General features: G+C 42.6%; 2 protein-coding genes and 1 long non-coding RNA gene across 4 annotated transcripts; all 3 read right to left on the bottom strand.

The window, feature by feature from the left end:
• Nucleotides 1–2: 2 nt before the first annotated feature.
• Nucleotides 3–27,997, bottom strand: LOC115191315 (zinc finger protein 227-like). 2 transcript variants are annotated; one of them, XM_029749190.1, is made up of 6 exons: nt 27,957–27,997; nt 27,578–27,754; nt 25,429–25,504; nt 5,269–5,328; nt 4,792–4,903; nt 3–1,324 (listed from the first exon to the last, which is right to left on the bottom strand). In XM_029749190.1, the coding sequence occupies exons 3-6, from the start codon at nt 25,453–25,455 to the stop codon at nt 363–365; spliced, it is 1,161 nt and encodes a 386-aa protein (XP_029605050.1). In that variant the 5' UTR covers nt 25,456–25,504; nt 27,578–27,754; nt 27,957–27,997; the 3' UTR covers nt 3–362. The 2 variants fall into 2 exon arrangements, with proteins under 2 accessions (XP_029605050.1, XP_029605049.1); XM_029749189.1 differs by lacking the exons at nt 3–1,324; nt 4,792–4,903; nt 5,269–5,328; nt 25,429–25,504 and having other exon boundaries at nt 25,871–27,754; nt 27,957–27,991.
• Nucleotides 9,212–10,920, bottom strand: LOC115191363 (gastrula zinc finger protein XlCGF8.2DB-like). The gene is made up of 2 exons (XM_029749239.1): nt 10,886–10,920; nt 9,212–10,690 (listed from the first exon to the last, which is right to left on the bottom strand). The coding sequence occupies exon 2, from the start codon at nt 10,325–10,327 to the stop codon at nt 9,401–9,403; it is 927 nt and encodes a 308-aa protein (XP_029605099.1). The 5' UTR covers nt 10,328–10,690; nt 10,886–10,920; the 3' UTR covers nt 9,212–9,400.
• LOC115191394 (uncharacterized) lies at nt 21,127–25,221 on the bottom strand. The gene is made up of 2 exons (XR_003877652.1): nt 24,912–25,221; nt 21,127–22,682 (listed from the first exon to the last, which is right to left on the bottom strand). It is a non-coding gene; the product is annotated as an uncharacterized LOC115191394 (long non-coding RNA).
• Nucleotide 27,998: the final 1 nt, after the last annotated feature.

The following is a 27,998-nucleotide window of genomic DNA, read 5'->3' on the forward strand; positions in this document are numbered from 1 at the left end:
TCTGAATGCACTGTATGAATACTAATCAGTGTTTTATTTTTCATAAATGTTTAACAAATGTTAGAATTCTTCTTACACTTTGACATTAAAGAGCATTTGTGTAGATTAACATAAACAGTACAATTAAATCCACTTTAATCCCACTTTGTAACATAACAAAATGTGGAATAAGTCAAGGGGTGTGAATACTTTCTAAAGGCACTGTACAAGTCTAGATGAAAATCTGAAATCTATTACTCTTGTTATTCCAAATGCATTTGTGGATCTTTTCTGCTGACAATAAAAAAAAATGTATCTTTGTATTTAATGCATGGTCTGATCTAAACGTCAGTAGCTATCGAGTGGAATAGTTACTTTCTATGTTATAGATGGGAATGGTTTTTCTGCTGGTGTATCCTGAGGTAGCTCCTGTCTGAGAACCTCTTCCCACAATGAGTGCAGGCGAACGGCCTCTCTCCCGTATGGACCTTCAAATGCCTCTTCAGATGGTGCTGGTGGGAGAACCTCTTCTCACAGTGAGGGCAGGTGTAGGGTTTCTCCCCTGTGTGGACTCTCTGATGCCTCTTCAGGGTGAAGGAGTGGGAGAAACTGGCTCTGCACAGGTGACAGCCGAAAGGTTTCTCCCCCGTGTGCGTCCTCTGGTGGATCTCCAGCTGTTTGCGGAAATTGAAGGCTTTCCCACAGAACGAACATGAGAAGTGCTTCTCTTTGCCACCGGATATGATGATAGCGTCACCACTAATGTCATTTGTCAATGGGCTTGTGTAGCCATTTAGTGTTGAGGCACTGGCATTGTCTGAGGTCTGGTTTAACATTAGGAGTGTGTGAGGAGGATGAAGGCCAGGAAGTGTCTGTGTTGTCGCAGGGTCCATGTTCCAGTTGATAGATCCTATAGAAGGCAGGCTGAAGGCAGCACCTGTTAGGGGGTTAACCTGAGGCACCATCAGTCTCTCTGAATCACAACTATAGGAGCAGGACGGAGCATCGCTAGCCGAGTCTGTGTCTGTTCTCTCCCGCTGCATACGGACATGTCCCCGTCCTTGCAGACCAAATCTACGCCTCTCCCTGGTCTCAGACAGTCTGTTGTCAGAGAGACTAAGTTCAGCTGTTGTTTTGTGTTCAAATGTCTGTTTCTGGTTGTAGTTAACAGGGTTGTTCCCAAGTCCAGAGTTGAAGACGCTGTCCCATCCACTGGCCTCCACTATGTCGCCTCCGGTTCTGCCCTGCTCAGTGATGTTGTCCCCTGGGTCCTTGGCTGCACCCGTCTGGTTCTGGGAATTCAAGATGGCTCCCCAGTCTCCTCTGTTAGCCTCCAGCCAACCACCTGCAGGAAGAGGTTACAAAATAGACTTTACAAACATGGCAGAGAACTCTACATATGGAGGTTTTTTGTTGTCAATTACCTGGTCAAATTCATACATTATGTGTGTTTTGTGAATTTTTGTTTTAGGATTTTCTCCTAATCCCTGTCTACATGAAAGTATTCATAACCCTTGACTTATTACACATTTTGTTGTTACAGCCTGAATTCAAAATGGATGAAAAAAAATCTAAAATCTCACCCATCCACACACAATACCGCATAATGTGAAAACATGTTTAAAAAATGTATTAGCAAATGTATTGAAAATGAAATATAGAAATATCTCATTTACATAAGTATTCACCCCTTGAGTCAATACTTTGTAGAAGCACCATTGGCAGCGATTACAGCTGGGAGTCTTTCTGAGTAAGTCTCTAATTAGAGTTTTCCACACCTGGATTGTGTAACAATTGTGCAACATATTTGCAAAATTATTCAAGCTCTGTCAAATGGGTTGTTGATCATTGCTAGACAACCATTTTCAGGTCTTATCATAGATTTTAAAGTAGATTTAAGTAAAAACTGTAACTTGGCCACTCAGGAACATTCACTGACTTCTTGGTAAGCAACTCCAGTGTAGATTTGGCCTTGTGTTTTAGGTTATTGTCCTGCCTAAAGGCAAATTAATCTCCCAGTGTCTGGTGGAAAGCAGACTAAACCAGGTTTTCGTCTAGGGTTTTGCCTGGGCTAAGCTCCCTTCCGTTTCTTTTTTTCCTGAAAAACTATACAGTCCTTAACGATTATAAGCATACCCATAACATGATGCAGCCATCACAATGCTTGAAAATATGGAGAATGGTAGTCAGTAATGTGTTGTATTGGATTTGCCCCAAACATAACACTTTGTATACATGAGAAAAAGTGAATTGCTTTGCCAATTTTTTTGCAGTATTACTTTAGTGCCTCATTGCAAACAGGATGCATGTTTTGGAATATTTTATTCTGTACAGGCTTTTTACTCTGTCATTTAGGTTAGTATTGTGGAATAACTACAATGTTGTTGATACATCCTCAGTTTTCTCCTATCACAGCCATTAAACTTTGTAACTGTTTTAAATTCACCATTGGCCTCATGGTGAAACCCCTGAGCGGTTTCTTTCCCCTCCGCAACTGAGTTAGGAAAGACATCTATACCTTTGTAGTAACTGTGTGTGTGTGTGTGTGTGTGTGTGTGTGTGTGTGTGTGTGTGTGTGTGTGTGTGTGTGTGTGTACACACACACACACACACACACACATAAAGTGTAATTAATAACTTCACCACGCTCAAAGGGATATTCAATGTCAATTTATTTTTATTTTTTACCAATAGGTGCTCTTCTTTGTGAGACATTGGAAAACCTCCCTGGTTGAATCTGTGTTTGAAATTCACTTCTTGACTGAGGGACCTTACAGATAATTCTATGTGTGGGGTACAGAGATGAGGTAGTCATAAAAAAATGTATGTTACACACTTATTGCACATAGAGTGAGTCCATGCAACTTATGTGACTTGTTAAGCAAATGTTCACTCCTGAACTTATTTAGGCTTGCCATAACAAAGGGGTTGAATACTTATTGACTCATGATATTTCAACTTTTCATTTTTAATGAATTTGTAAAAAAAAAATGTAAAACACAATTCCACTATGACATTATGGGGTATTGTGTGTAGGCCAGTGACCAAAAAAAAACTCGATTTAATTCATCTTAAATTCAGGCTGTAATAAAACAAACCGTGGAAAAGCTCCTCAGAGGAGGAAGGGACCTCAGTGAATAAAATAAAAATTGTAAAACATTTAAAAAGTTATCATTTTTAGATAAAACTATACTAAACATATTTATGTTACCAAATAACTGATTTAAAAACACACTTTTGCAATAAAGGTCTACAGTAGCTTTAACAGCACTCTCTGGGGTAGCACCATGGTGTAGCCGGAGAACAGCTAGTTTCCGTCTTCCTCTGGGTATATTGATTTCAATACAAAAGGCTCATGGTTCTCACCCCCTTACATAGACTTTCACAGTAATTATGACCATGTCCAGAGGACGTCCTCTAACCTATCAGAGCTCTTGCAGTATGACCTGTTGTCGACCAAATCAAAGGATCAGAGAATGCATCTAGTAGCATAAGCTACAGCTAGCTGGAACTGCAGTGCATAAAATGTGGTGAGTAGTTGAACAGTTATGGGCAAACACAATTTTAAAAAAATGGGGGATTAAGAAAGAGAGCTAGCTATACATGTATTTTTTTACTTTAACTTTCAATCATCTTGCTAGCGAACGCGAGCTAGTTTAGCCTACTCAAACACCCGGCTCAAACAGAGAGAGATGCTATGTTAGCTAGCTGGATATGGCTAGCTAACACTGAAACTCTCCCAAGGTAAGCTTTTGGTTTTATACATTTATTGCCACCAGGGTCCGCCGGTGTAAATGCTAAACTGCCTGCTGTACACGTTTGTGGCTGGTTTAGTAATGCTAGTAGCTAAATATGTTGACTATGACGTTAGGTGACAACGATGTAGGCTGTGTGTAGCGGTTAGCAGTTATGGAATGAAGGTTTGGCTTGGAAAGTCCACAAGCCAAGGGAAAAGGTGACAGGAGGAGAGCGCATAGATGTGAGTAGGAATTATACGAGGAAATGATCATGCTTTTTGTATGTGGCTGCTATGAAAGTGAACTGTGTTTGTGGTGAAAACGAGTGCATTCATTCAGTTGATTCTGTTGAAAAACATTTCTTAAACGGAACGGAGATAAACATAACTAAATTTGGCAAATAGACTCTCTCATTTGCAAATGTAGGACTAATGACTACACCCTAGATCAGCTAGATGCAGGCAAGAGTGTGCAAGGTGGTATTGAATGTGTCAACTGTCTGGATGACTCATTTTTCTCTTGACCTTTTGTAGCAACCTCATGATGGGTATAGGGAAAATTCGAGTATCATGTAGTATCCTAAACCTGTCGATGTTACATTGTGCTGGATGAATGGACTATGAATGACAGTCATCCAATATGCTGTAATAAGGTGTTAAGGCCATGCTCAATAAAAAAATAATCCTCCCTCATCTTAAACGGCACTGACCGCCACTGTTGTGAATACTTACCGAAGGCACTGTATCTACCTCAAATACTCCAGTATCCGTTCACATTGTACATTTGGTACCTGCACTGACTCTGTATACAGCTTCCTCTCTTATTTCTCGTTTTTTTTATACTTTTTTTAATTAGTTATACTATTTGATATTGAATACTACACTGTTTGGTTGGGCTTGCAAGTTAAGCATTTCACTGTACTTGTGCATTCGACAAATGCAACTTGAAACTTGAAGGTAAGCATAACTTGTATTGATTTCATTTTATGAATGAAGAAAAAAATTATAGCCAGGCTTATCACTCTTCCCATTGAAGATCTATTACTGTATGTAGGCTATATGGATTTCTCCCTTACCTTGCTCCCCCATCTTTAGTCCACTCAGCAGATCAATGCTCTCTGGCCCGTCTTCTATTGTCTCATCTTTGACCAGCAACAGATCAGGCTTCCCATCCTCCATGTCTACTGACTGTAAGAGATACAGAGTGAGAGGATGTTGGATCAAGAAATATGATATGAGCATCTTCTGATTGGACAATGAGGGATTGCTATGTAACATGTAAATGTAATGCTATTACACTCTTTAAATGGTTTGATAATTGCAAGGAATGGTCCTAAACTTAAGACAACATTTATCAAGACCTAGGCCCATATCCATAAAGAGTCTCAAAATAGAATTGCTGATTGAGGATCAAGTCCCAACCTGTCTATATAATCTTATTCAGTATGATTGAAAAGGCTAAAATGATCCTAGATCAGCACTAATACTCTGAGTGGCTTTGTGGATACGGACCCTGACCGTACACCATTCAGACAGTATTTCAGTGGGTTCACCTCAGTGAGACTGTGTGTGGTCTTGTGCTGCTCAGCTGGTTCCTCTGTGGGTTCAGGAGGAGGTGTAGTCTGGTTGTCCTCCATGACCATGGTCCCCTCAGGGTTCCCCAGACCCTCCTCACAGCCCTCCTCCTTCACCAGCAGAACCTCTGGACCCTCCTCCTCCTCCTGGAAGAGACAGGTGATACAGATTACACTGACATACACTCCATCAGGTATGTACACACAGATAATAAACACACTTTCAACATGGAGTGTTTACTCCCCACTATGTTTGAGTCCTATACTGTAGTTACAGAATGACTTCATTGTTAAACTCATCATGGTGGACATGAATATGATATTGTGGATAAATGAGTCAGCTATGATAAGTCAGACAAACCTTACTAACCTATGTTGACGTGTACAGTAGGTGTTTGTTAGTGTGTGGGTATGTGTAGGTATATTTAGTAAGTCTATAATGGTTATAAAGCATTGTTGGGTGTATGCAGAATAGGGTGATATCAAATGTGATGTATATTAAAGAGAGATTCAATGAAAGTCAGAATGAAAAGTCCCATTTTGTATTTATTAAACAAACAAGTTTTAAATACACCATATGAAAATCACACACATCAACAAAAAAATCTGCATGAACTTGATAAACTGCATTCATTCTCTCATTAAAAGTGTCTTGGGAAAGAAATAAAGTAGTTGAATGGAAGTAATAAAATAGGTATGTGAACATATAGCCTACACAGTACAAACAATATATAACAGACATTTTAGGCTTATATACTGAACAAAAATATGAACGCAACATGCAACAGTTCATAAAAGGAAATCAGTCAAATGAAAATAAATTAATTAGGCCCTAATCTATGGATTTCACATGACTGGGAATACAGATATGCATCTGTTGGTCAAAGATTGCTTTTTTTAAAGATGAGTGTGGATCAGAAAACCAGTCAGTATTTGGTGTGACCACCATTTGCCTCATGCAGCGTGACACATCTCCTTCGCATAGAGTTGATCAGGCTGTTGACTGTGGAATGTTGTCCCACTGCTCTTCAATGGCTGTGCGAAGTTGCAGGATATTAGCGGGAACTGGAACAAGCTGTCGTACGTACACGTTGATCCAGAGCATCCCAAACATGCTCAATGGTTGACATGTCTGGTGAGTATGCAGGCCATGGAAAAACTGGGAAATGTTCAGCTTCCAGGAATTGTGTTCAGATCATTGTGACATGGGGCCGTGCATTATCATGCTGAAATATTGAAATATGAAATTATGGCGGCAAATGAATGGCAAGACAATTGGCCTCAGGATCTTGTCATGGTATCTCTGTGCATTCAAATTGCCATCGATAAAATGCAATTGTGTTTGTTGTCCGTAGCTTATGCCTGCCCATACCATCAGCCCACCGCCACCATGGGGCATTCTGTTCACAATCACAATATCAGCAAACAGCTGAGGCAGCTGTTGGTAGAGAAGTGAACATTCAATTGGTAACAGCTCAGGTAGACATTCCTGTAGTCAGCATGCCAATTGCACACTCCCTCAAAACTTGAGACATCTGGGCTTCCCGAGTGGCGCAGCGGTTTAAGGCACTGGATCGAAGTGCTAAAGGTGTTATTACAGACTCGGGTTCATTCCCAGGCTGTGCCACAACCGGCGCGAGTCCCATAGGACAGCGCACAATTGGCCCAGCGTCGTCGGGGTTAGGGGAGGGTTTGGCCAGGGAGGCTTTACTTGGCTCATCGCGCTTTAGCAACTCCATGTGGTGGAACGGGTGCCTGCAGGCTGACAGTTGAACAGTGTTTCTTCTGACACATTGGTGCGGCTGGCTTCCGGGTTAAGCTGGCGGGTGTTAAGGAGTGCGGTTAGGTGGGTCATGTTTCAGAGGACGCATGACTCGACCTTCACCTCCTGAGCCCGCTGGGGAGTTGCAACGATGAGATCAAAATTGGTGAGGAAAAAGGGGGGTAAAAAAAGAAGAAGACATCTGTGGCATTGAGACATCTGTGACATTGTGTTGTGACAAAACAGCACATTTTAGAGTGACCTTTTATTGTCCCCAGTACGAGGTGCACCTGTGTAATGATCATGCTGTTTAATCAGTTTCTTGATATGCCATACTTGTCAGGTGGATGGGTTCTCTTGGCAGAAAATAAATACTCACTAACAGGGATGTTAGTGATGTTAGTGTGCATATGGTAAAGTTCTGGCAGCTTCAGCTCATGAAACATGGGACCAACACTTTACATGTTGCATTTATATTTTTGTTCAGTGTCTATATGCCTTATATACAGTGCATTCGGAAAGTATTCAGACCCCTCAACTTTTTCCACTTTGTTACATTACAGCCTTATTTTAAAATTGATTACAAAAAAAAAAAAATCCCTCAATCTACACACAATACCCCATAATGACAAAGTGAAAACAGGTTTTTAGAATGCTTGCAAATTCAGACCCTTTGCTATGAGACTCGAAATTGAGCTTGGGTGCATCCTGTTTCCATTGATCACCCTTGAGATGTTTCTACAAATTTATTGGAGTCCACCTGTGGTAAATTCAATTGATTAGACATGATTTGTAAAGGCACCCACCTGTCTATATAAAGGCCATGAGGTTGAAAGAATTGTCCATAGAACTCCGAGACAGGATTGCACAGATCTGGGGAAGGGGACCAAAACATGTCTGCAGTGTTGAAGGTCCCCAAGAACACAGTGGCCTCCATAATTCTTAAATGGAAGAAGTTTGTAACCACCAAGACTCCTCCTAAAGCTGGCCACCCGGCCAAACTGAGCAATCGGGGGAGAAGGGCCTTGGTCAGGGAGGTGACCAAGAACCCTATGGTAACTCTGACAGAGCTCGAGAGTTCCTCTGTGGAGATGGGAGAACCTTCCAGAAGGACAACCATCTCTGCAGCACTCCACCAATCAGGCTTTTATAGTAGAGTGGCCAGACTGAAGCCAATCCTCAGTAAAAAAGCACATGACAGCCCACTTTGAGTTTGCCAAGAGGCACCTAAAGGACTCTGACCATGAGAAACAAGATTCTCTGGTCTGATGAAACCAAGATTGAACTCTTTGGCCTGAATGCAAAGTGTCACGCCTGGAGGAAACCTGTCACCATCCCTACGGTGAAGCATGGTGGTGGAAGCATCATGCTGTGGGGATGTTTTTCAGCGGCAGGTAGGGACTGGGAGACTAGTCAGGATCGAGGGAAAGATGAACAGAGCAAAGTACAGAGAGATTCTTGATGAAAACCTGCTCCAGAGCACTCAGGTCCTCAGACTGGGGCGAAGGTTCACCTTCCAACAGGTCAACGACCCTAAGCACACAGCCAAGAGTGGCTTCAGGACAAGTCTTTGAATGCCTTTGAGTAACCCAGCCAGAGCCCAGACTTGAACATTTACATTTTTTTTACATTTTAGTCATTTAGCAGACGCTCTTATCCAGAGCGACTTGCATACATTTCATTTCATGCATTTGTTTTTGTTTTTTGTACTGGTCCCCCGTGGGAATCAAACCCACAACCCCACAACAGAGCCACAGGGAAGTTGAACCCAATCGAACATCCCTGGAGAGACCTGAAAATAGCTGTGCAGCGACACTCCCATCCAACCTTACTGCACTTGAGAGGATCTGTAAAGAAGAATGGAAGAATCTCCCCAAATACATGTGTGCCAAGCTTGTAGCGTCATATCCAGGAAGACTCAAGGATGTAATCGCTGCCAAAGGTGCTTCAACAAAGTACTGAGTAAAGGGTCTGAATACTTATGTAAATGTCATATTTCAGTTTGTTATTTTTTATAAGTTTGACAAAATTATCAAAAAACTATTTTTGCTTTGTAATTATGGGGTATTTGTGTAGATTGATGAGGAAAAAAATATATTTAATCAATTTTAGAATAAGGCTCTAAAGTAACAAAATCTGGAATAAGTCAAGGGGTCTGAATACTTTCCAAATGCATTGTATCACATAATGTCTGGATGTAATATTTACACTGGAATATTCAACACTGAAATATGTTACTCTCGTTACTCTAAATGCATCTGCTGACATTAATGAAAATGTATTTTTGTCTTTAATGCAGGGTTAGATCTAAGTGTCAGAAGCTATCGTGTGGAATAGTTACTTTCTATGTTATAGAGTGGAATGTTTTTTCTGCTGGTGTATCCTGAGGCATCTCCTCTCTGAGAACCTTTTCACACAGTGCGTACAGGCAAATGGCCTTTCTCCCGTGTGGACCTTCAGGTGCATCTTTAGGTTGCCAGCCTGGGCGAAGCGCATGTGACACTGGGTACAGCTGAAAGGTTTCTCCCCTGTGTGGACCCTCTGGTGCCTCTTCAGGTCACCAGCCTGGGTGAAGCGCATGTGACACTGGACACAGCTGAAGGGTTTCTCTCCTGTGTGGACCCTCTGGTGCCTCTTCAGGTTGCCAGCCTCAGCAAAGTGCATATGACACTGGGTACAGCTGAAGGGTTTCACCCCTATGTGGACCCTCTGGTGGATCTCCACCTTCTGGAGGCAGCTGAAGCCTTCGTTACAGAACATGCAAAGGAACCGTTTCTCTTTACTATCGCCTGATTTTGCTCCCCCTCCCAAAACCTTGGCCCTTTGGTCCTTTGAGTTCAAAACCTGATCGAAAAGGTCCCGGCTCTGTGAATCAGAAGGCCCCATCGAGGTGGACACTGGGTCGCGATCCCTGAACGTGTGTAAAGGGGAGTGGGTCGCGACATTTGGATTTGTCTCTAAGCTTTCCCTGTAGTCTAAGAAGTCTCTGCCTTGTGAGTGTCCTTCTCCTAAGTGAGTATCGTCTACATTCCATGTCAGAGGAGCCTCGCCCTTCACTTTGACAGTCCTCTCATCGACTATAATCTCCCCTTTCTTATCTAGGCAGCCTTCAGAGTACACACTACTACTGTACTGGTTCCAGTCCCCTCTAGACAGATCAGTCTGTGTCTCTAAACCCAAGGGCATGTTGCCAGGGTCCATCTCTGTAGTGTAAGAACATGACAGATCATTGCCAGTCTCTAACGCGTCACCCGAGTCCCGATGGGAATGAACCATCCTCAGGCTCGGGTTACCGTAAAGTAAATACTCTGAGCCAGGAGCAGGAGGACAGCGCAGTGGTCCCAGTCTCTCTGGGTCTGATCTGTGGTCAGGTCCTGTGCGTAAGAACCTTTGTGTTAAAATTAAAGTCTCTGTGTCTTTCTCTGACTTGAGGACGGCATTCAGCGTTCCACTGACCTCCGTGATGCTGCATAGGGCCCCGGGCTGGGGCGCGGTGGCGAGGTCCTCTGTGGCTAGAGGGGGTGCCACTCCAGCCACTCCAATCTGGATGTCTCTGCTGTGTCGTCGGTGCTCTCCTTCAGTCCTCTCCTGCTTGACCAAAGACGATCCTCCAGGACCTACAGCCTCTGCATCTGCAGACTGACACAAGAAGAGGATTACAGGTACACGAGTTGAATTGGATAACAATGTCGTAGGGAAGTCTCACAAGCTCCCCTATGGCAGATAAATAAGGATGTACATGTAAGCAAGTGAATAGCTGAGGGGAGCATTTCTGAAATAAAACGGGCCACATTTGATGTACTGTCATTTTTTATGTTACACTATGACACTAACCTCTATCACGATAACATGCTGGTTTGAGGTTCCACTCCCCTCATCTATAGCTATAGGTTGGTCATCTCTCCATGTTTTGTGTCCTGCATGCTTCACAAAGCTCCTGTGGCCTCCAGTGAGATGTCCTTCACCTAAGAGAATTATTGGGGGAAAATGAGTGGTTATGTTTTATAATAATACAATTGCTCAGAGAAATAGATTTTGTTTAACAAGTAATAAATACAATTCTCAAAAAGGGTAGGGGTCCAAATTATTGATACTCCTGTTTGCAATACCTTTCGATACCTCACCTTGTGAGGATAATGTCAAGGGGCCTTTTTCTAACGTTTTATGAGTTGGAGAACACATTGGAAAGGATCTAAAGCCCTGTTAACACTGCAGGCCTTAATGCTCAAATCAGTTTAGTTTTTCAAATCTGTTTTGGAATACTGACTGTCCAAACAGCAAGTTACAAATGACCAAATTCAGACAGCAGTCATTTACTGACATGGCTATGCTAGTTGTCATAGTAACGACAGGTGTGTGCACAGTTGTGTAGGCTGATTGGTGGTGGTGCACATGGTTCCTATCACTCAGAAGTTATGTAGCAAGCTAAGGTGACAACAATGTCTGCTATGGACATTTCCTAGTTGCTTTGAATGTTCAAAATCATAGTGTAAGAACACTTTAAAAGATCCAACTTTCAAAACGAGTCCTTTTTCGCTAGTCACAGCAGTCAACTAGCTAGCTAGGAAGCTGTTTTGCTTTCTAGCATATTCAGTCATTTGTTTGTAAACAATGAACAAGCTAGTTAGCTAACACATGTTATTGCCAAAACTGTCAACAGAGTAGCTAGCAGGCAACAAGATATGCTAAATAAGTCTAAAAACCACTTGAGGGAAAATAAATCAGATTTGACTGTTCAGACAAGTCGCATGGACAGGAATCAGATTTGTATGGCTTGAAATATCTGATTCCATGTGCTTTTTGGCTGTTCAGACTGCAGGAAAAAGAACCGATTCAAATTAGATATGCCCCCCCCCCAAAAAATTGCACCACTTCAAACTGCCAATGTGAACAAGGCTGTAGACCATTCCTCCATACGGAATCCTTCCATATTCTTGATATCCTTTGTCTGCGCAGATGGACTGCCAACTTCAATTCAAACTATGTTTTTAATAGGTTTTAAGTCTGGAGACTGAGATTGACATTGCAATTAACCATTTCTTTGTGGATTTTGATGTGTGCTTGTGGTTATTGTCTTGCTGGAAGATACATTTGCGGTCAAGTTTTTGTCTCCTGGCGGAGGCAACCAGGTTTTTGGCAAAAATATCCTGATACTGAGTAAAGTTCATTATGCCATTGACCATAACAAGGGCCCCAGGACCAGTGGAAGCAAAATAGAGCGATAACATCAAAGATCCACCACCCTATATTACAGTAGGTTTGGGGTTATTTTTTGCTCGTGTATCCTCATTTCAACGCTAAACCCACCATTTTAATGTCGTCCAAAAAATGTAAACACCTGGAGTTTGCTAAACAGCATTATAAATTGGATTGGAAGCGGTGCTTTGGTCAGATGACTAGACCACTAGTGGTGGTGAAAATAATATAAATTCCCCCCCCAAAAAAGGTCATACCATATAGCTCAGTATTTGAATTATTTATTTTACACAGTCATTTTTCTCCTCTTTATCAAGGGTTTCAATAATATCGGACTGCAGTTTTATAGCTGAGCTAATGAGCTAATCTAATGAGCTAATCTCATGGTATTTTACACATTTAGCTAATTTCAAGCTAATTTCCTGCAATTCTACCCATTTGCTATGGTTTATGACCTGTTCATATGCTATCTGGGGGGGGGGGGGGGGGGGGGGGGCTGACCTCCAGGGGACCCACAACCAATGTTCCCTCTAAGCTGTGCACCTCCTCCAGGAATGCTGCTCTGGGCATGTGGCAGCAGTGTGTAGGAGGGAGGTTCCTCTAGGTGTGAGAAGTGTGCAGAAGGGCATGAGACAAAGGAATGTGTAGCATTGGGGAAATTAGTGGTATGTGTTAATTGTAGGGGTGCCCATGGGGCTGGGGATCAGAAATGTCCAGTGTGAGAGAGGCAGGTTGAGGTTTCCAGGGTTAGAGTAGTGCAGAAGTTGTCATATGCTGAGGCAGTGAAGAAAGTAGAGGAAGATGGGTCAAGGGGAGGGATCCTGAGAGGAGTGGTGTGAGTAGTAGATATTTACCAGTACAGAGGGATAGGCCAAGAAGTGATATGTTTCAGTAAGATTTGATTTTTAGCCTTTATAGCACAGGTTATGGTTATCAACTGTACTGCACGGATGGAACATAAGTCACAGAAAATTGAGGTTGTGGTGGCAACTGCAGAGAGGTATTTGGGTGTGTGAGACTTGACATCAGAAGAGTTACAGGGTGTGTTGAGTGGTGGTGTCCCATCCTTTCAGGTTGTTGGCCTGAGGTAGCACTAAATAGTTTTAAATAGTGGAGTAGGGTGGTGTTTTTTTGTGAGTGTAGTGTTAGAAGGTAGGGTTATTATTTATTTATTCAAGCACTGTATAAGGGAGTTGTACTTCAGTCTAGTAGGTGGCAGCAATGCAACATTGATTGGATGCCAACAGCCGTTAAACCTCATCGAAGAATCACTGCTGCTCAGAAGAAATGCCAGGCCTCTGCAGAGACCAAGAGATGCAACTTCACTGAGTTCGCCCCATTAGTTTGCACTATATAGATCAGTGTTTTTTCTGTGATCGAATCAACATTATAAAAAAATCAGCCCTTTTTCAATGCAACAAACCAAAACAAATCTAATTTTGCAAGACTGAGTTTGTGATTTTCTTGTAGGCAGAGCCAGAGCGCAACGGAGTAGAATTCTATTGACGGGGTAGCTAGCTTACGAGCGGTCTTTCAAACATATGAGTGAATGCACTTTTCAGATCAGAGAGCATTGCAGTGTGCGTGCACATTATTTGATATTCGTTGCTCGTTAGCGAGTTATTAGCCCAGTTATATACAGGGCTGGGAGTAAGGGATTACAAAAATCGGTAACTAATCTGTTACATTACCAGCAAAAATATTGTAAATCAGATTAGATACTTTTGAAAAGCTAGATGATTACTTCGAGGATTACTTTTAAATTCAGAAAGGATGATTGCGAAAAAAAAAAGACATTTCTGCTTTCTCACTGCCATTCAAATCAGCATTGAAAAAGTCGCAAGTTTAACTTTGTTCCACCTGAGCGAGTCTGACCACAAATCAGAGACCACTATGATGACACACCAAATGTGTTTGATGGATTGCGGGAAAAGAGCAGAAATAGGCTTGTAGGCTTCCAATGGTGCGACTGCTGTCGGCATCCAAAGATTATCCAACTTGAAGGTAAGGATGATAGCGGTGGTGTAGTCTACGGCAATACGTATATTACTTACTATTGATATCTACATAGTGCACTGATGTGAATCCCACTGCTGCTCTCCCAATAATAGTTGAATTCAAGCAGTTTCAGTTTTTTAAACCAGTGGACAGACAGTAAAAAATGCGCTCTTGCAACAGCTGCATAATGCAAATCCCAACCTATGGAATAAAAGTGGGGCTTTTATTGCTCAATCTAATAAATTATGATTAAAAAAAATATATCCATAGGCCTAATGGACACATGCTCAAACTTGCACACTTTTGATAGAATTAACGGGGCAATCTGTAGTTGCTACATCCATTTTTGGAGGATATACAGTCATGGCCAAAAGATTTGAGAATGACACAAATATTAATTTTCACAAAGTCTGCTGCCTCAGTTTGTATGATGGCAATTTGCATATACTCCAGAATGTTATGAAGAGTGATCAGATGAATTGCAATTAATTGCAAAGTCCCTCTTTGCCATGCAAATTAACTGAATCCCCCAAAAAACATTTCCACTGCATTTCAGCCCTGCCACAAAAGGACCAGCTGACATCATGTCAGTGATTCTCTCGTTAACACAGGTGTGAGTGTTGACGAGGACAAGGCTGGAGATCACTCTGTCATTCTGAGTTCGAATAACAGACTGGAAGCTTCAAAAGAAGGGTGGTGCTTGGAATCATTATTCTTCCTCTGTCAACCATGGTTACCTGCAAGGAAACACATGCCGTCATTATTGCTTTGCACAAAAAGGGCTTCACAGGCAAGGATATTGCCGCCAGTAAGATTGTATCATTTATCAGATCATCAAGAACTTCAAGGAGAGCGGTTCAATTGTTGTGAAAAAGGCTTCAGGGCGCCCAAGAAAGTCCAGAAAGTCCAGGGACAGACTGATCTTCTGTAAAAGGTACAGGGATTGGACTGCTGAGGACTGGGGTAAAGCCATTTTCTCTGATGAATCCCCTTTCCGATTGTTTGGGGCATCCGGAAAAAAGCTTGTCCGGAGAAGACAAGGTGAGCGCTACCATCAGTCCTGTGTCATGCCAACAGTAAAGCATCCCGAGACCATTCAAGTGTGGGGTTGCTTCTCAGCCAAGGGAGTGGGCTCACTCACAATTTTGCCTAAGAACACAGCCATGAATAAAGAATGGTACCAACATCATCCGAAAGCAACTTCTCCCAACCATCCAGGAACAGTTTGGTGACGAACAATGCCTTTTCCAGCATGATGGCGCACCTTGCCATAAGGCAAAAGTGATAACTAAGTGGCTTGTGGAACAAAACATTGATATTTTGGGTCCATGGCCAGGATACTCCCCAGACCTTAATCCCATTGAGAACTTGTGGTCAATCCTCAAGAGGCAGGTGGACAAACAAAAACCCACAAATTCTGACAAACTCCAAGCATTAATTATGCAAGAATGGGCTGCCATCAGTCAGGATGTGGCCCAGAAGTTAATTGACAGCATGCCAGGGCGGATTGCAGAGGTCTTGAAAAAGAAGGGTCAACACTGCAAAAATTGACTCTTTGCATCAACTTCATGTAATTGTCAATAAAAGCCTATGACACTTACAAAATGCTTGTAATTATACTTCAGTATTCCATAGTAACATCTGACAAAAATATCTAAAGACACTGAAGCAGCAAACTTTGTGGAAATTAATATTTGTGTCATTCTCAAAACTTTTGGCCACAACTGTATATACAGTTGAAGTCGAAAGTTTACATACACTTAGGTTGGAGTCATTAAAACTCGTTTTTCAACCACTCCACAAATTTCTTGTTAACAAACTATAGTTTTGGCAAGTCGGTTAGGACATCTACTTTGTGCATGACACAAGTAATTTTTCCAACAATTGTTTACAGACAGATTATTTTTCACTTATAATTCACTGTATCACAATTCCAGCAGGTCAGAAGTTTACATACACTAAGTTGACTGTGCCTTTAAACCGCTTGGAAAATTCCAGAAAATGATGTCATTGTTTTAGAAGCTTCTGATAGGCTAATTGACATAATTTGAGTCAATTGGAGGTGTACCTGTGGATGTAAACTGAGTTTGAAGGCCTACCTTCAAACTCAGTGCCTCTTTGCTTGACATCATGGGAAAATCAAAAGAAATCAGCCAAGACCTCAGAAAAAAAATTGTAGACCTCCACAAGTCTGGTTCATCCTTGGGAGCAATTTACAAACGCCTGAAGGTACCACGTTCATCTGTACAAACAATAGTACGCAAGTATATACGCCATGGTACCACGCAGCCGTCATACCGCTCAGGAAGCAGACGCGTTCTGTCTCCTAGAGATGAACGTACTTTAGTGCGAAAAGTGCAAATCAATCCCGGAACAGCAGCAAAGTACCTTGCGAAGATGCTGGAGGAAACAGTTACAAAAGTATCTACATCCACAGTAAAACGAGTCCTATATCAACATAACCAGAAAGGCTGCTCAGCAAGGAAGAAGCCACTGCTCCAAAATCGCCATAAAAAAGCCAGACTACGGTTTGCAACTGCACATGGGGACAAACAGCATACTTTTTGGAGAAATGTCCTCAGATCTGATATAGAACTGGTTGGACATAATGACCATCGTTATGTTTGGAGGGGAAAAAGGGTGGCTTGCAAGCCGAAGAACACCATCCCAACAATAAAGCATGGGGGTGGCAGCATCATGTTGTGGGGGTGCTTTGCTGCAGGAGGAACTGGTGCACTTCACAAAATAAATGGCATCGTGAGGTAGGAAAATGATGGATATATTGAAGCAACATCTCAAGACATCAGTCAGGAAGTTAAAGCTTGGTCACAAATGGGTCTTCCAAATGGACAATGACCCCCAAGCAGATTTCCAAAGTTGTGGCACAATGGCTTAAGGACAACAAAGTCAAGGTACTGGAGTGGCCATCACAAAGCCCTGACTTCAATCCTATAGAAAATTTGTGGGCACAACGGAAAAAGCGTGTGCGAGCAAGGAGGCCTACAAACCTGACTCAGTTACACCAGCTCTGTCAGGAGGAATGGGCCAAAATTCACCCAACTTATTGCGGAGGGCTACCCAAAACATTTGACCCAAGTTAAACAATTTAAAGGCAATGCTACCAAATACTAATTGAGAGTATGTAAACCTCTGACCCACTGGGAATGTGATGAAAGAAACAAAAGCTGAAATAAATCATTCTCTCTACTATTATTCTGACATTTCACATTCTTCAAATAAAGTGGTGATCCTAACTGACCTACGACAGGGAATTTTTACTAGGATTAAATGTCAGGAATTGTGAAAGACTGAGTTTAAATGTATTTGGCTAAGGTGTATGTAAACTTCCGACTTCAACTATATATGTAGGCTTGCATTGAACACCACATATAGGCTACTGTAGGCTGTATCATAAAAATCAAAAGCTATTTCCGGGGTCTCCCGAGTGGCACAGCGGTTTAAGGCATTGCATCCCAGTGCTAGAGAATTCACTTGAGATCCGGGTTCGATCCCAGGCTGTGTCGTAGCCGGCCGCAACCGGGAGACCCATGAGACGGCGCACAATTGGCCTAGCGCCATCCGGGTTAGGGGTGGGTTTGGCCGGTTGGGATGTCCTTGTCGCATCGCGCGCTAGCGACTCCTTGTGGCCGGGAGCATGCACGTTGACTTCAGTTCGCCAGCTGTACGGTGTTTCCTCTGACATATTGGTGCGGCTGGCTTCCGGTTTAAGCGTGCAGTGTGTCAAGAAGCAGTGCGGTTTGGCGGGTCGTGTTTCGGAGGACACACGGCTCTCAACTTTCACCTCTCCCGAGTCCGTACAGGAATTGCAGCGATGGGACAAGACTAACTACCAAATGGATATCACGAAATTGAAAAAAATATATAAATAATGAAAAAAGCATACCAACAAAATAAAAAATGCTCTTCCCATGTGAAAATGTTATGGGATTTGCTCCTTTTGTCTTTGTTGGTAGGCCTACATTATGCTCAAATAGCCACAAAAGCCTATTGGCTGCTGTCTAAAACTAAGGGTAAAGCCTCAGTGTTCACTGTAAACGCACGTTGTAAGTTGGACAAAAAGTCTCAAAACGTTCCAAGTTTCCCCTCAAAAGTCAAAAAATTTGCTCAGTGAGCCAAAACATTTGAGGCGTTGCTTAATTTTTTATTTAATTTTTTTAACCAGGTTTGCTGTTCACTTCCGCTATATGAGATGGGAGTTCCATGCAATCATGGCTCTGTATAATTCTGTACATTTCCTTGAATTTGTTCTGGATCTTGGGACTGTGAAAAGACCCCTGGTGACATGTCTGGTGGGGTAAGTGTCGGTGTCAGTGCTGTGTGTAAGTTGACTATGCAAGCAATTTGGAATTTAACACACTGTTTCTTATTAAAACGAGAAGCGATGCAGTCGGTCTCTCCTCAACTTTTAGCCAAGAGAGACTAGCATGCATATTATTGAAATGAGCCCTCTGATTACAGTGAAGAGAAAAATGTGCTGCTCTGTTCTTGGCCAGCTGCATGTTAAAATTTGCTCAATGCTGACTATTTCATATGCTATCTGGGGGAGCCCGATCACATGGGGCCAACAACCCTAAACATTTCTTTTTTTAAATCTGTAAATAAAATTCAGTAAATCAAAAATATGGTTAGAATAGTCTTTGTGCGAGAAGTATTTCTTATTAATTGACCTGCCTAGTAAAATAAACGTAACATGGAAAGAAATTCACGATAGCAAGTTAAGTAATCAGGGGAAGAATGGCACGCTATCCAAAAACTGACCAAGACCCAACTCTGGGTAAGAAATCTGAACACATGCGCAGAAGGGAACGGGACGACAGACCCCGCAGCTTCGGCCTTCTTCAAGATGTAGCTTACCTCTTGTAATTCCTCTGTATCGGTCGAGGATCTTGACACTACTAGGACGACTGGCGAGGACGCGCTCTCGCGTTGTCCTCTCTGCGCGCTCCCGTGTCACCTTCAGTTCAAGTAGCTGTAGTTTCCTCCGCAATGCCCTGTTTTCTTTCTGGCTTTGAGTCATTTCCAAACGAAACACTGCATAATCATCGTCTACGAGTTTACAGATTTCTGCAACGGCTGCATTTGCTAGCACCTCCATAACGGAGGCTATTTGAGTGTGAAAAACCAAAACGTTAGAGTTACAGGTAGCCATTGTTAGCTAACGTTAGCCGCTAGCTAGCGTTAACTATATCACCTATATCAACCAAGTCCTGTCTTCAACGCTACTTAAACATTACCCGGGGTACATAAGTAATGCTGTGCAGTTAAATTAGTCATATTTTGAGTTCCAAGGTGTTAATAAATGTCTAAATAACAAAAGAAACGCTAACGTGGAAATAGTTTTTGGTCACTGTTCACTTCCGTTTACTACTTCTTCGTGTGGTTTCCCGGCAGACTAGACGCTTTTGCTGCCTTTCACAGTTCGGAAAGTGCATTGCACATTTGTATAAAAAAAATTGGGGGGAGCAGGGTCGAGGCAATTGCACCACCATTTATTTCGTGTTAGAGCGCCCTCATTATACCTCGATGTATAGAGCTCTCCAGTTCGTAGTCCTAAAAAACGGAACGAGTTACCTCTGGTTCATTCAGCCATTCCTATGGGGAAAGGCTTAGGAGGTTTTGTTCTCGGAGGTAATGTCAGTTAGTTAACATGACCTTTATGAATTATGAAGCCTTTGAAGTATGAAGCCTTTGTGCCTTTTTTTTTATTACATAAGTGCTTAAAAATTCACAAATAGTGATGTTAGGCAAGGTATAAAATTAGATTTAGATAAGAATGTCTTATTTTACCAGCTACGTTGCGAGCATTACATTTGCGAATAAAAAATTGTAAAAAGTATGAGCATATGTGCGAGTGGCGATTTATTGTAGAAAAATGCTGCACTAGCGGTTCAAAGTATTTCTGCTGTTTTGTGTCAAAGATGTTAATCGCACAAAGAAATACGAATCCTATATCCCACATCAAGACGCAACACTGCCTGGCAATAGAGCTGTGCGCTATGATAGATTCATTTTTGGAGGCGCTATCCGCAGGCACAAAAGTTGATCTAATTTACTCTAAAGTCTACAAAGTGAGACTTTGTCCTCATGTTCTTGGCAGTTCACATCGTTTTGTTCATAAGCTCGGTTGTTTTTCAACGCTAGTTTGAGTCTGCTGCTTGAACTGATAGCGAAGAGACGCCCTAGTCAGATCCTAAATCTCAGACACAAGTGACCATTACCACCGTAACCTCCCAACATTAAAGAGGCAGCTGAACATTTTGTCACATCTGATATTTTGGTTAAAAGACTGAAGTCAAATTTATGAAATTGAGCAATATGCCACATTACTTCTTACTAATACATTTCTTGTTTTAAAAACATTACAAAATATTTTGACTGGTAAAAATAAATCTGAGTGGCTGGTAGTTTTTTTCTCGACCCGACAGTGGCTGGTGACCCAAAAAGTACATTTTAAACTTCTCTGCTGCTACTACCAATTCAATCTTCAGGGATTTCCATTCCATCTGTGCAGTACAATTAAAGGGATACTTCAGGATACTACTTCCCCAGAGTCAGATTAACTAGTGGATACCATTTTTATGTCTGTGTCCAGTATGAAGGCAATTAAAGTAGTTTTGCAAGCCAATGCTAACTAGCTTTAGCACGATGACTGGAAGCCTCTGTATCTGCTAGCATGCTCTCCACGAATTGTTCTCCCACTGGGTCCAAGTCATCTCTGGCATTTTCCTGATAATTTGGGTGAGGCTTGGAAGCCTTCACCTCACCTGTTGGCGCAGGTTCTTCCTATTCACATTCCTCAGGTTCAATTTCTGAGAGTTCATCTGTCGACTGCTCAGGGTTTTCAGGAGAGAAACATGTAATTACACTGAAGACAAAGCATTTTATTTGTTGGCGTCATAGCTCAAGGGCGGGGTTAAATGAAAAAGGTATTGCGCACTGTTCTTTGAATTACGGTACAGCTTATTACGTTCATCAAATCTCCTTTGATCACCATTTTTCAAGCTCGGAGCTGATTTGATTTGAAAGAAGTGTGTTAGCAAGAATACAGTCGAAAATAATATAATTCATTTTTTCCATCTAAATTACCTCAGTAAGGTAAATAAGGGTTAATGAGGGGTATGTGGTTAATTACCCTCTTACCCCAAGACACTTCACATGATAACTATAATAATTCAGCTAAAGAATGGTTCCCAGAAAACCCCTGTGTACATCGCAAGCCACACTGCTACAATGTCTCCCCATTGTGGACACCCCTGTGTCAGATAAGGTTACTCCCGAAGGAGAAGCTCTTGTAAAGGCGTCAGCATTCTTCAGTTCGAGTGGCGCCTAACCGAACAAGTGTGCTCGCATACTCCCTTAAGACCTTCGCTTTAAAAACTAGAAAAAAAACGGCAATAGTACTGTTTGTCCATTTTGAGACGCTGTAGCCAGTATACAATCTCAAAATAGTTAGTTAATCTAAGATAACTCAAGAAATCTGTCATTAAATTGGACGCTTTTGCCGAGATCTTAGTCGCGCAATTTCACAGCTAACTAAGATGTTTGGTGCTGTATATCTCAATGAAAAAAATGTGCACGACAACTAGTCTTCTCTCGTTGAATGACAAAGACTAATGAAGAAGCTCTACTGTTGACCAGTCACCAACGAAGGGGCGTAGACTTCGGCTTGCCTCATAATATATGTACAAACTCTTCCAAACTGTTTTGGCTGGGAAGCATGCGGACGCCTTAACACAGTTTACAATTGAAGGGCCTCTCCTTGGTGTGAAAGGTCTGGTGGTCCTTCACATAGTTCGCCTCAGCGAAGCGCTTTCCACATATGGGGCAGGCGTGTGGCTTGTCGGCGTCCGTCCTAATGCTCGGCCTCCCATGTTGTGACCCAATAACACCAGAGGTGGTTCAGGTGGTTAGTCTTTGAGCTCCCTCCTTGACTGGATGTTGTTTGGATTGTGTGCTGTGTTATAGGCTATGCACCTCTTCTGGTGAACGTGCAACCTGACCATGTCTGTATTGGTGGGGTAAGCATGAGGTAAAAGAGGAAGGCTAGACATAGGTCCAGCTTCACTTTCTATGAACCCAGTCACCAAGCATTAAACAAGACCCTGTCGGAGAAGACAGACTTGCTGATAGACTACCACCAGTCTCTGTGAAGGCTGAAGCCCAGGGTGGGGCCACAGTCTCTCTGATGACCACCAGGACTGAGGTTGTTCAGTCCACCTGTCCACTGGTTGTGTTCTGTGTGGTGGTGAAGTCTCTGTCCCTCGTGATTCGGTCCAGGTTCTGACTTAGGAAGGAAGAGGGACGGTTTCTGATCCAGAGTCCTGGTCCGGGGTCAGGTTTTGTGACCAGCCGCTTCAGAGGTCAAGTCTCTCCCACCAGCAACACCGGATATCAGCAGGTCCTCATGGACTGCAGACTGTAAAGACAAATTGAACAGAAAAGCATAAAGGTTTATATAAGAAACTCTTTGCTGTACACACAGAAACAACATATAAAACTTTAACCACAGTCAAGCCCATTTCTAACACTGATTCAAGTACCTAAAAATAGTCATTGGAGTTCATAAAAAATAATGTCAATGTGTTGACTCAAAAATTAAGTATGTTTTGGTTCGACTGAGATAAGGAAAAAATGTATTTAAACAAAATGGTCATATGCACACATAACATGAAGTACCATAATTTTATTGCACAAAACGATAGGTAGAATAACTTCTCACTATGGTAACACTTTACCTTTTCTGTAAATATGGTACCCTCACTTTTGATAATTCACATTTATAACACTGTCATTACATTACACACTACTTAATGTCAAGTAAACATAGGCACTCATTTCCTCATTATAAAACACCAGCATCAAACAACTGGACAAGATTGTCACTTTTCATCAGTGAAGCATTTTTACAGACACCATCACACCAACCATCCCCACATCATCTACTCTGCTTCATCATACTCATTCTTTCCTCAGTTCACCTCAGTTCACCTCATCCACGTTCCTACTACTACATCCCAAACCAATAGAATTAACTACAAACTAACAAGTACTACATTACATATCACACTATACATGGGCCGTGTGCATTTTCTGCTGGTGTATCCTGAGGTAGTTCCTCTCTGAGAACCTCTTCCCACTGTCTATACAGGCAAACGGCCTCTCTCCCTTATGGACCTTCAGGTGCATCTTCAGCTGGTGCCTTTGAGATAACATCTCACAGTTGGCGGCCGAAAGATTTTCAAACGCGTGTGCATCCTCTGGTGGATCTCCTCCTGTTTGGGGAAACTGAAGGCTTTCCCACAGAATGAACATGGGAAGCTCTTCTCTTTGCCACCAGATCTGCTGATAGCGTTACTACTACTGTCATTTGTCAATGGGCTTGTGTAGCCATTTAGTGTTGAGACATTGGTATTGTCTGAGGTCTGGTTTAACAGGAGGAGAGTGTGAGGAGGATGAAGGCCAGGGAGTGTCTGTGTTGTCACAGGGTCCATGTTCCAGTTGATAGATTCTATAGAAGGCAGGCTGAAGGCAGCACCTGTTAGGAGGTTAACCTGAGGGACCATCAGTCTCTCTGAATCACAACTATAGGAGCAGGACGGAGCATTGCTAGCCGAGTCTCTGTCTGGTCTCATATGGACACCTCCCCGTCCCCGCAGACCAAATCTACGCCTCGCCCTGGTCTCAGGCAGTCTGTTGTCATGGAGACTAAATTTGGTTGTTGTTTTGACTGTCTGTTTCTGGTTGTTGTTAACAGTGTTGTTCCTGAGCCCAGAGTTGAGGAAGCTGTCTAATCCACTGACCTCCGATGTCGCCTCTGGTCCTGGCCTGCTTGGTGATGTCATCAAAAATCTCTGAAGCTGGAGTCTTATATCTCCCTCTCTAACTTTAAGCATCAGCTGTCTGAGCAGCTTACCGATCACTGTACCTGTACTCAGCCAATCTGTAAATAGCACACCCGACTACCTCATCCCCATAGTATTACTTACCCTCTTGCTCTTTTGCACCCCAGTATCTCTACTTGCACATCATCATCTGCACATCTATCACTCCAGTATTAATGCTAAATTGTAATTATTTTCGCCTCTAGGGCCTATTTATTGCCTACCTCCCTAATCTTCTACATTTGCACTCACTGTACATAGATTTTTCAATTTTTCTTTTCTTTTGTGTTATTGACTGTACATTTGTTTATGTGCAACTCTGTGTTGTTGTTTCTGTCGCACTGCTTTGCTTTATCTTGGCCAGGTCGCAGTTGTAAACGATAACTTGTTCTCAACTGGCCTACCTGGTTAAATAAAGGTGAAATAAAAAAATATAAATAAAATCCCTAGGGGCCTTGGTTGCACAAGTCTGGGAATCCAAGATGGCCGCCCAGTCTCCTCTGTTAGCCTCCAACCAACCACCAGCAGGAAGAGGTTAGAAAATAGACTTAAAAAACATGGCAGAGAACTTTTCATATTAATTTTTGGGGGGTCAATTATCTGGTCAAATTCATACATTGCGTGTTTTTGTTTTAAAACATACTTTAAGTTGTATATTATGTCGATGCCATTTTATGAATGAAGAAAAAAATAATAGCCAGGATTATCACTATTCCCATTGAAGATCTATTACTGTATGTAGGCTATATGTATTTCTCCCTTACCTTGCTCCCCCATCTTTAGTCCACTCAGCAGGTCAATGCTCTCTTGTCCATCTTCTATTGTCTCCTCTTTGACCAGCAGCAGATCAGGCTTCCCATCCTCCATGTCTACTGACTGTAAGAGATACAGAGTGAGAGGATGTTGGATCAAGAAATATGATATGAGCACCCTGCTATGGAGCATCTTCTGATTGGGCAATGAGGGATTTCTATGAGTACTACGCAAACATGTTAGTTGATTTGATACTATGCAAACGTGGAGATCGAATATCTTTCCATATAATCTTATTCATTATGATTTAAAAGGCAAAACTGATCCTAAATCAGCACTCCTACTTTGGAGAGGCTTTGTGAATATGGGCCCTGACCTAATATCTAAAGACAGTAGTTCACAGTGGGTTCACAGTGAGTAGTTCACAGTAGTTCACAGTGGGTTCACAGTGAGTAGTTCACAGTAGTTCACAGTGAGACTGTATGTGGTCCTGTGCTGCTTAACTGGTTCCTCTGTGGGTTCAGGAAGTGTAGTCTGGTTGTCCTCCATGACCATGGTGCGCCAGACCCTCCTTCTTCACCAGCAGCACCTCTGGACCCTCCTCCTGGAAGAAACAGGTGATAGATTACACAGACATACACTCCCTCAGGTACAGAGATACACACACTTTCAACATGGAGTGTTTACCCATCCCCATTACGTTTGAGTCCTATACTGTAGTTACAGAATGACTTCATTGTTGTTAAACCCATCATGGTGGACATAAAATGATGTTGTGGGTAAAAAAGTTGCTTTTAGTCATCATTAGACAAACCTGATTAAACTATTTTGACGTGCACAGTAGGTGTTTGTTATTGTGTGGGTATGTGCAAGTATATTTAGTAAGTGTGTATTGGTTATAAAGCGCTATCTGGTGTTTGCAGAATATGGTGAGATCAGATGTGATGTATACTAAAGAGAGTCTCAAAAGTCAGACTGAAAAGTCCCATTTTGGGTTTATTAAAGATGAACAAGTTTTAAATACACCATATGAAAACCACATATACACATGCTTCAAATAGAAATCATCATGAACTTGATAAACTGCATAAAATGTAATAATTTTCTCATTATAAGTGTTTTAGGATTTTTTTTTTGTAGTTGAATGGAAGTAATTAAATAGTTATGTCAACATATAACCCACACAGTACAAACACAAGATGTAACATACTTTTTAGGTGTATATATGCCTTATATATTACACAATGTCTGGATGCAATATTCTACCCAGGAAAATTCAACACTTTAATCTGTTACTCTCGTTTTTCCAAATGCATCTGTGGATCCTTTCTGCTGATGACAATGAAAATTCAACTTTGCCTTTAATGCAGGGTTTGAGCTAAACATCAGAAGCTATCGAGTGGAATGGTTACTTTCTACGTTATAGAATGGAATGGTTTTTCTGCTGGTGTATCCTGAGGTAGCTCCTCTCTGAGAACTTCTTCCCGCAGTGCGTACAGGTGAACGGCCTCTCTCCCGTGTGTACTCTCTGGTGCCTCTTCAGGTCACCAGTCTGGGCGAAGCGCATGTGACACTGGGCACAGCTGAACGGTTTCTCCCCTGTGTGGACCCTCTGGTGCCTCTTTAGGTTGCCAGCATGGGTGAAGCACATGTGACACTGGGTACAGCTGAATGGTTTCTCCCCTGTGTGGACCCTCTGGTGGATCTCCACCTTCTGGGAGCAGCTGAAGCCTTTGTTACAGAACATGCAGAGAAACCGCTTCTCTTTACCGCCCGGTGTTGCTTCCCCTCTCCGCGCCTTGGCTCTTTGGTCTTTTGAGTTCAATACCTGATCGAAAAGAACCTGGCCGTGTGAATCGGAAGGTGCCATCGACGTGGACACTGGGTGTAAAGGGGAGTGGGTTGCAACATTTAGATTTGTCTCTAAACTTTCCCTGTAATCTAAGAAGTCACTAGTGTTGCCTTGCGAGTGTCCTTCTCCTAAGTGAGTCTCGTCTGCATTCCAGTTAGCCAGTTTCTCTTTCCCGACCGTTGTTGCTCCCCCTCCACGAGCCTGGGCTATAGCCCTATCGTTTAAATGTAATACCTGATCGAAAATCACACGGCCGTGTGAATCGGAAGGTGCCATTGATGTGGACACTGGATCGCAATCCCTGAACGTGTGTAAAGGGGAGTGGGTGGCGACATTTAGATTTCCCCTGTAATCTAAGAAATCTCTGCCCTGTGAGTGTCCGTCTCCTAGGTCTGCATTCCATGTGGGAGGAGCGTCGCCCTCCACTTTCACAGTAACCTCATCTATGACTATAACATCCCCCTTCTTATCTAGGCACCCTTCAGAGTATACACTACTACTGTACCGATTCCAGTCCCCTCTAGACAGATCAGTCTGTGTCTCTAAACCCAAGGGCATGTTGCCAGGGTTCATCTCTGTAGTGTAAGAACAAGACGGATCATCAACGCCAGTGTCTAACGCATCACCATCTTCATCTCCACAGGAATTAACTGTCCCCTGGCTCTGGTGAAATACTGGTAAATACTCTGAGCCTGGAGCAGGAACACAGCCCAGTCTCTCGGAGTTTGATCGGTGGTTAGATCCTGTATGTAAGAGCCTTTGTGTTACAGTTAAAGTCTCTGTCTCCGTCTCTGTCTTGAGGACGGCGTTCGGCGTTCCACTGACCTCCGTGATGCTGCATCGGGTCCTGGCCTGGGACGCGGCGGTGAGGTCCTCGGTGGCTACAGGGGGCGCCACTCCATGCGCTGCTCCAGTCTGGATGTCTCTGCTGTGCCGTGGGTCCTCATCTCCTTCGGACCTCTCCAGCTTGACCCCATGACCTGCAGCTTCTGCATTTGCAGACTGACACAAGAAGAGGGTAGGTTGTTACCAGTACATGAGTATAATTGGATATTAATGTCATAGGGAAGTCTCACACGCTCCCCCTATGGCAGAGAAATGAGGATGTTACATGTAAGCTAGTGAATAGCTGAAGGGAGCCTTTCTTAAATAAACTGGGCACATTTGATGTACTGTAATTTTGATGTAATACTATTACACTAACCTCTATCATGATTACATGCTGGGTTGAGGTTCCACTCCCCTC

Source organism: Salmo trutta, chromosome 4 (assembly GCF_901001165.1).
Source record: "Salmo trutta chromosome 4, fSalTru1.1, whole genome shotgun sequence".
NCBI lineage: Eukaryota > Metazoa > Chordata > Actinopteri > Salmoniformes > Salmonidae > Salmo > Salmo trutta.